The sequence below is a fragment of the Opisthorchis viverrini genome, assembly GCF_000715545.1.
Source record: "Opisthorchis viverrini unplaced genomic scaffold opera_v5_143, whole genome shotgun sequence".
NCBI lineage: Eukaryota > Metazoa > Platyhelminthes > Trematoda > Opisthorchiida > Opisthorchiidae > Opisthorchis > Opisthorchis viverrini.
In genome coordinates, this window is record NW_008751799.1 from 1,058,241 (window position 1) to 1,067,315 (window position 9,075).

The following is a 9,075-nucleotide window of genomic DNA, read 5'->3' on the forward strand; positions in this document are numbered from 1 at the left end:
AGACGCGCACTGCTGATGATTCCCAATAAGGATGAGACAGCTGTACAGTGCTTCTCGGCTTTTCAGCATACATTGGCTTCACTTACAGGACGAAATCTCCAAACAAAAAACATTGGGTCATTTTCAACATCTCCCAATGTGGAATCTTAAATTACTCGAGACATAGTTTACTACCTTTTGTGTTGAGCTAAGGTCAAGCAAATGTCAGATATATATTTGTAGGATTTCTGCATGAACCGATCAATACTCATGCATTTTCAAGTGCTACGTCCGTTGAACACAATGGGGGCACTTGTGAGATCTTAAATATTACGAGGACCGCAGTTGTGTTTTAACCCAGACGTAACAAAAGAATTTCTTTTGAAGCTTCCTTAAGCAATAACGGATATCTGGTAAAGATGTTAGGGATAACAGACAAAAAATCAGTATAGGAAACAGGAGTTTATCGACATAGCCTTGCAAGCACAGTCTGTATGTTATTTTCACAGGTTTAATGCTCCCTTGTTTCTTTAGAAACCTTTGTTCCCCGCTTCTTTCTTCAGCCTATCAGCAACATTTAGCCTTAGTGTTATTTTGATCATTTGACTTAACTGCCAGCGACCTGCAGTTATCCTCTCGAGCAAGGCACTTTACTATATTAAGATTCCATAGTGACCCAATACTCTTTACCTTTTACAAAAACTGATTTAACTACAAAGGTATCTTGTTAAGACGCTTTCAGTCTCATGTTTCCTCCCCTCAGTCTACCTAAAAACTTTACTTAATTCCACGTGTATTTCCTCAGTATGCCCACCAGCTGTGTTTCGACAACATTCGAGTTCAGAATTATCCGTCTCTCACATTACCTAACTGCCTTACATCCGGAGACCTTAAGCTCACAAAGATATTGGCACCGATTTCATGTCTCAGTGCGTTTATTTAAGTGAACAATGTGGAAGACGTTAAACGTATGAAGATGAAGCTACTTAAACTAGATCAAAACAAACAACTTAATCTAGCAACATGTTTACCTCGAAAACTCTCAGTGGGTCATCTGTATATGAAGACCACTTAGTAATGACAAAGGTAAACTTCCTTGGATGTTATTGAAGAGCCGCAAGCAGGTGTTTGCCTAACAACCGTTGATTTACCGTATCGTTTCAGGCTAATGTGTTCAGAGCATTCGGGTCAGTTTTGGAAATGTTAGATAGCAACCAACACAGAGGTTGCAAGTGTGCTTTTGCATACATGTATAGATGTGCGCCCCATACAAGAGTAGCCCTTTCCATATAGGAGAACCAGTTGACTACAAGCCAATCAGTTTTGCTGACGGAAGAAAACCGTTAAATATACTGTGCAGCGTCAGTGGTTCTTGATTCTTTAGAACAGTGATTTGGAAGTGGCTGGTTTGTGTATTGCATAGGATTACCGACTGTACCACAGACCCTAGCGCGCCTCCATGATTTGTCTTTAGCAAAAGGTGCCCACTGGATGCGACAGCCTGGACTTTAGTTCATGGGGCTCACATAACTTTAAGTGAACTACCAACTACATCATTTTCAGATACAAGCCATGGTTTGTGTCGACTTTCTACGCGCACTGGTGTACTTACATTCCATTCAGTGCTTCAGATTCAAATGAAAATATGCCTAGTGACCGCATCCAGCAATCGAACTTTAAAAAAACGCTTTAGATGAGCTAAGCCAAGATTCACCCTTCTTTTTATTCCCACGAAATTGCGTAACCTTGTATCTTCAAATATTTCCTCACTAAGAGGCAGCTGTGTGCACTAGATATTAGCCGTTTCTCTCACAAGCTTATGCCTATGAAATTTGGATGAGTTCTCCTAACGCTTGGGACTGTTGCTTGACATTAAAAAGGTATGCTGCTTTATTGACATAATCCTTCCTTTTGTGTGTCATGGTAAAATCCGTGATACAAACCGGTCGGCTTGAAAATAGCCCCGGTTGTGCTGTGCCAATTCCTTACTTTATCACTTAACTGCTCACCTTACTGTATGGACGCTGCATAATTCCATCTTTTTTCTTGTTTGCAGATAGAGTTACACTTCGGGTCCGTTTCACTTCATTTGCCGCAAGTTTAGTTCTATATTAAAATTGCATCCCAACGGCACTCCTGAACTGGTGATAAGAAACATCTGGAATAAATGTAAACTAGGATCTAGGTACATTGACAAAATATGATCGAATTATCGCATCAATTCAAAAAACTCATCAATGCAGCATGATGATTTTCGCCAGGTTACCTTCCAAAAGTTCTACGATTATGTCCGTTAACTAATTTTCACAAATTTTATCTGCTGCTTAATGTTCTATTTTTAAAGTAGCCGCATTTAATAACTGTTTATGTTTGCTACTCCTGACCAAAGTCTAAATATTTCTACTCAAGTCGCTTCGAAAATATCGCACCGTAGCTAGCGACCATGCCACCCGATTCTTCAAGCAGTGTAAGCAGCGTTGGTACGAGACTGTTTTCATTTCCTGCGAGTTTATATGCAAAGTCGCAGTCTTGGAAACCAATTTTTATCCTTTGTAATTCAAGGAGCAGGATTACACATGCAGCGAAATGTTTATGTCCAACCGAACAAAGTTCTATTCTAGAGGGCATCCATTTCACTATTCTCCAGGAGGCACTGATTTCTTCAGCTTTTTCATGATGATCGTTTATAGTTGATTATATCATCCGAGAAGACAGCGGTGTTTCAAGGTTTTTTTGTGTCGCAGTCTTGGATGAAGGATGCGCGGATTTCGCCCATTCAGAAATTCTCGTGTTACCGCGCAGCGGAAATGTTTACCATCGCCAAGTCGATATCAATACCAGGAGACAATTGAAGAAAGAAGTTTAATACGGCGTTAGAGACAATAATTAAAATTAATGACAAGCCTTGAAAAGCAATTCTTTTTTAAACGGCCAAGGATATGAAGTACGTAGCGATAATCATCCGGAAGGAACTTACGCAGTCAAAAAGCGATGGCGAAAAAACGGATGATTGTAAACAAGGCGATTGTTAAGGTCACCGAGTTTACGTGGAGAACAATGTGATGACACAGAGAACGGGAACTGAAGGAATAAAGCAGCACGTGTTGTGAGTGTTAGCTGACAACCACGTTCAAAAAAGGATGATTCTTTTTTACAGGTTATAGAAATTGTTTTTGGGTTGCTTTTGCCTTCCTCCCAGGCATTTCGGTATCCCTAGATCGTCAAATGTTTTGTCTTAAAAATTTTGCATTATTTGGGATTCTGGGGCTCCTGCTTTTATCTTATTGGTCAGTCCTGTTTTAACGTTTCCCCTTGTTTTGAGTTTGTTGAGAGGTTTGTTGTTGCCGAATATGTGCTTCACTTCTAGCTGCCTATTCTTTGACTTAATCGTTCGATTTCACAGCGGTGGATCGATTCATTGAAGTTCATGTTCGTTTGTTTCTCTTCGGTTTGCAGGTAAAGTCACAGTCAAGGTTTTTTGTTATACTTTTATTAACCCTACACTTCTACTCCTAACGCATTGCCTGGAAACCATCAGTTTAATGTCTTTATTGTTGATGTTTTTATTACGGTTCTGAGGATTACATTTTATTGCTCATGAAAAATTCCAAGTGATAAGGTCGCTAAACCAATTGGCAGAAGATACTGACGCTACATCTAACGATCCTTTTAGGAAATCTGTTCATGTTGAATTTCAACGACTCGTTGTCTGGCCGCCCAAGCGTTTGATGAAACATGTCAGTTTTTCATTTGCGCGCCATACAGTTGATATTTGAAGTTGTTAGTTGATAATCCTGTGGTTTTCACGGCTTTACATTCATTTTTTCTGATCCACTAAACGGTACTTAGTAAATTCAGACGTTTCAAAATTTCTTAAAGAGTAATGTTTGTCCTACTACAAAACATAATTATACAGGCAATGCCTGTTTGCAAACTTCATTCATTTAACCGGTGGTTATTTAGTATTTATCTAATTTTCCAATTTTCGCTACATCTAAAATATTGTAGACGTACAGCATTGTACAAAACCGGTTAATGTATTACGCATTCCACAAATTTTCTCACGCCAAGCCCTAAAAGATTTGGAGAGCAAAAAGCTTGAACATATTTTTGAAGACGATGAGGTATGTTTTAAAGAGATTTGCATGAAACAATATTATACGGAAATACAGATAAAGCGGCTTTCTCCAGGCGGGAACTTGTGGGGCTACGGCGTTCAACGCAGAATAGTTGAACCATATAGATGACATTTTCCTACTCAGCAGGACTAGTGACTTCAGGTGCCACTCTTGATTGTCATATTACCCCGAAAAATAATTAAGATGACAGCAATGAAAAAGAACAGTATTCTGAAACTAAAAACAATTGCGATTATTCAACTAGAGCTGAATTATCAGCTTCAGCAGGCTGAAGCCCAACTTCAGAAAAAACAGAGAAAAAGGTACATAAATGGTTCAAATAGTTTAATAAGTTCGGTGAGTCACGCATGAGTCACTAAGTGACAGCTCTTAGACTAAGACTCGCAAACATATTTGGACTGAGAATCCGAAGGACGTTGGGACTGTAACGTACCATAGAACTAGTAGTTTGAAATGTGCAAAAAATCCATAAAATTTATAGAATCGGAGGCTTGTATTAGGACTTCCAGTTCAACGGCACCAGAATATGGTTAAGAGGTGTATGCTGCACACATGCCCGCCGCAATTAGATTGTAGTGCAAAGATACACGCGCGTACGCTAGCGGGCTTAGAAACGTCTATGGCGCTTAATTAAATTTTATTTGTTTGTACGAAATTTTTTGACAAATTGTGGTATCCATCTCCTTAGAAGAAGCTGGTTGATAACTTTGCAAAACAAGTGAACAGATTTGGCACAAACATTGGGCTAGGAAGGCTGGTTTCACAGAGATAGTGTTGTTTAGGGAAATGCCTCGCATTGTATGCCGGCCGCTGTGCCTTTCATGGAAGACAGGGAGTTTGTAACCAACAGAGTTTAGTTTTCAGAAACAAGTAAACAAATTTAATAAAATTGTTGCCATAACTCTTACCATAAAGAGGTGTTCTCCTGTTAATTTGATTGCGGTGACAGCTTTTTATTTTTAAAAGTCCTAGTCATTGAGAGTTTTTTTTGAACAATGGAATGTTTTACACAATTTGTAACATTTAACCGTACTTATGTGAAACCTTGAAAATTTCAAAGGCAGTCTAATTTTTTCTGAAAATATTCAAGCACACTCAAGGTTTATGTTGGGCATGGAACTCAATGTTTTGGTGGTTGTCATAGCCAACATGATTGACCCTTCGAAGACCATGGATAATTTCAGGAAAAAATTGTTTTACCACATTCTTTTTTCTTTAGTATATTGGAAAATACCTTATTAGACTACGTATATGATAAGTGCATCGGCTTTTACCGCGCAATCTCGAAATGGATCAGTCATTTTCGACTTATCTAAACAGATATTTCCACCGTTGCAGCAGGCGTCTCACCAAAACAGCAAAGAAATTTGTCACAGATAGTAAGTTTAGTGGATTGTTTTACGACAGTACACACTGTACCGAGCACTTGGTGAGGCTCCATATTCATCGGCATAGTGTCTCCTCAATAATGCTATGGGAACAGTGTATAAGTTAATGAGGAGAACAAATAGACAGTACAATAAATTGACCCGTACTTCGAAGTTTTGGCCCAAATTCAGTGGTCCGAGAATGTTTGTTGAACGCACGTAATACATTTTTTCTGGAACTAGCGGAGATACGGTAAACTATTGGCAGGCCATCAGACTGGGTATGGCAGTCGCGGTACCCTCAATGCGGTGTAGTAGTAAAGTTTTTGGACAGCTCCGTACGTGAACGTTTTGCTTGAGTTAGTTAAAATATGGAGGATGGTTAAAATTGGTGAAGTAACGGATATTCTTTGGTACACTGAGGACGCCGCATGGTTTATTGCCGCCATTCAAAAGTTGCAATAAGGCAGTTGTATCTACAGTTGGGACTCGAAATTGGGAGTGGGGTCAGAAAGATCTGGTAGAGAGCGCTAGGATCTAAGTTGTACTGAAGCCCAAAATACCAGACAGATAAGAGTGGTTAATTTTTCTCACTAATGCAATGAAGTGATACTACTCGATTTCAAAAATGATAACCGATGTTTAAATAGAAATAATAATGAATGGTGATATGCGGTTATTGCAAACTGGTGAAATCACATGAATATGAGAGAGGCGCATTATCTAACTTGTGCTATTTTTGGATATATATGGATGTATAATCGTCCATGAAGTTGGCTAGAAATGGCAAATGAATGTAGAAATGATTCATAGAAAACAGTGGTTTGTAAGTAGACATTTGCGAAAGCAGGGCTCTTTTCGTCCAACCATGTGAAGGGTGGAAGAGAGCCAGAGGCGGCCAAACAATGACTTGGCAGCGAAGTGTGAAAGCCATTACCAGCAAACTCAGCTGCGCTGGTAATTGCCATCTTCCTGGATGGGGACCCCGAGATGGGCTACATCAATGGCTAGAGACATTATCAGACATGGCCCAGTCGCGCCCTCAATGGCGCTCGTGCATCAAAGCCATTGCCTTCAATGCATAGCTTCTTTTCCAACCCCCCCCCACTTGACAGCCCACTGACAGTGTTGGATTTATGCACTAATTTACCAGCTCGCGCGTGCAATCTGCAGCTACCTCCTCCCCCAAATCATCGGTGAACGAAACTGCGACAGCTACAACCACTGTACGACGAGTACGCGGTTCTTACTTACACCTGTGTGTTTAGGTCAGAGCCATCACAGCAGTTTTGGATCGGTTCACTAACGCTTATTCAGAAAGTAAGCGAGGGGGCTGCGATGGAAGACAAACTATCCATTAGGAACTACGGTGAACGGTAGTATACTGACTTGAGGATAGGAAAAGCTGGCTGATAGTACAGGCTGCGCGGAAATAGGTGTTAATTAATTCTGTATGTTGCGTGAGTCTAGAGAAAGTGGCATCTCAAATCACTCAGAGCCTCAGGTAAGCGCGAAGTGCGTGATCGAGTTGCAGGTTTGAACAGTGAGGAAAACTCAGCATGGACAGAGGTAAAGGCTATGCAAATCGGATACCTCAGGGTCGTCACAGAGTATGCATTTATGATTCCCTGTTAACCTGAGAGCGCTCTTGTTTGGGATTCATGAAAGAAAATTTCGCAATATTTACCACGACTGAGACGCAATTAGGCCAGCAATACTAGCTTCCAAAAGACTTTTTCGAACATATAAAACGGATCAAATTGTGTTTTTCATTTCAGATTCCTCTTCCAGTGCAACTGATTTACGGAGAAGAAACGGAGGTACTACTCCCTACACGCTTACAGGTGTANGTATTAAATGATGAAAACAAAAATCACGAATTGAGCTTTGATAATTCCCAGACGCGGGATTAGCAATGCGACAGTGCGTACATTCATCATACTGACCAGACCCTTCTAATAAGTTGCATCTGACGAATATTATAAAATCAAACGTTATCCAAGTACCGATCTAGTGTAACTTAAATGTGAAATCCTGGTAACCTTATCTTATACATAAATATTACAGCGGACTTTTTGAAACATGCTATAGTTTGACTGCAAGCTCTTTGGGAAGTCGATTCATGCACAAGCCAAACTGAACCAAATGATTGGCTGGTCCTAGTTAGGTTGTCCATACCGAAACATACAGCCACTGCATACGAGGCTCAGCTGCTCAACAGAAATTTGCACAGAGGGCCGCCTGTGGCTTGGTGGCCGAGCAGGATGTCCTTGGGAGCGGCCCTGATGGTTCACAGTTCAAGTCCAGGAGACTTCGCTCAACACCTTTTCGACTTCCCCGGTGAACACGTTACTTCATAGGATGCTACTGTTTTTGCTGAGTCATATGTAGCACTAAAATATGATTCACCAAGATCAAAGCAACCTAACGTTCCGAGTGCGAGGTCTTGACTATGGTTACATATCCATGACTATAGTTAAGTTTAGATTGAGATTTCCGAAAACAAAAATGTCGAGTTCCTCCCAAGCTTAAATTGGAAGAAATGATTTGGGTAGTCAGAAAAAGGGTGTGTGAAGAAAGGCAGTTCGATGGATACGTTAAAGTTCGCGGATACATTCTGTGATGTTGAGATTTTTTATTTTGTGGCACATATTTCACGCGAAGAAGCGGAGGTTTCCCGCAACAAATTATTAAAATTGTTCCATGCTAGCTTCAACCATTTAACTGGTTTTTTCTTGGCTTGTGCATAACTAACCAATCAGAATGCTGTCTTGTGCAAGAATCGCATGCCCGCTCTTTGCCATTAACTAGTATTGTAGCGTGGGATATCAAGAAGTCAGCGGTATTCGACGTTCGAGAGGACGGCACACGTCAGTTCTGAAATGTGCAGATATACGGACTGGTATTAATGAATCCACACAGTATACACAGCACACATGCGCACAGGTCGGGTGGTACAGGGAAGAAGACCGGAGTGTAGCAACAACGCACGTGTATTAACCCGAACCGAAATCGGAAGGAGAGGGGTGTACAAGGTTGGGTCAAGGTAAGTTAGGGGGTGTACAAGCGGGATACTCTTCCCTGTCCAGGGCCCGTGGTGATTCGTCCGTGGTACCTGCAATGGGGGAAGAGAGAAAGGGAGGGGCACGTATAAGGTCATATGAGAAACGGGCAAGCAGATACATTCGAGTTCCAAATGCGTTACATTGCCCCCTCCCGAGTATGAGCACTGCCCTCAGTGCTCAGAAGGAGTGTTCGTGCCGAATGTACTGATCTCAACAGTATGGCTGACAGGTGGGAGATAGGAGGATGTGGACGGCTGGGTGCCCGGACGGGGGGAAGGGTAGGGCTTCAACTGATTGTAATGACACACTGTACATCCATATGTGGCTTAGAAAGGGTCACGAATGACATAGGTGTTGTTTAATCTCTTAATAACGCCAACATAAGGTCCCTGCCACATGTGATGGAATTTTGCGGGCGCACCCGGTGGTGGTTTCTGCCGGTGTGGAAGCACAAAGTCGCCTAATTCGTACAGAGGTCCGCGTGATTTGCGGTCGTACACAGTTTTCTGGTGTTGCTGTGCATGC

The 9,075-nt window shown here is 41.3% G+C and overlaps 1 protein-coding gene across 1 annotated transcript in view; it reads left to right on the forward strand.

Moving 5' to 3' along the window:
* T265_06711 (hypothetical protein) overlaps positions 1–5,434 on the forward strand; it is a gene marked incomplete at both ends in the record, with an annotated part of 25,596 nt that extends 20,162 nt beyond the window's left edge. The window contains one exon of the mRNA XM_009172045.1: positions 5,338–5,434. Within this exon, the coding sequence (XP_009170309.1) occupies positions 5,338–5,434 (97 nt within the window). The remainder of the gene's footprint in view (positions 1–5,337) is intronic.
* Positions 5,435–9,075: the final 3,641 nt, after the last annotated feature.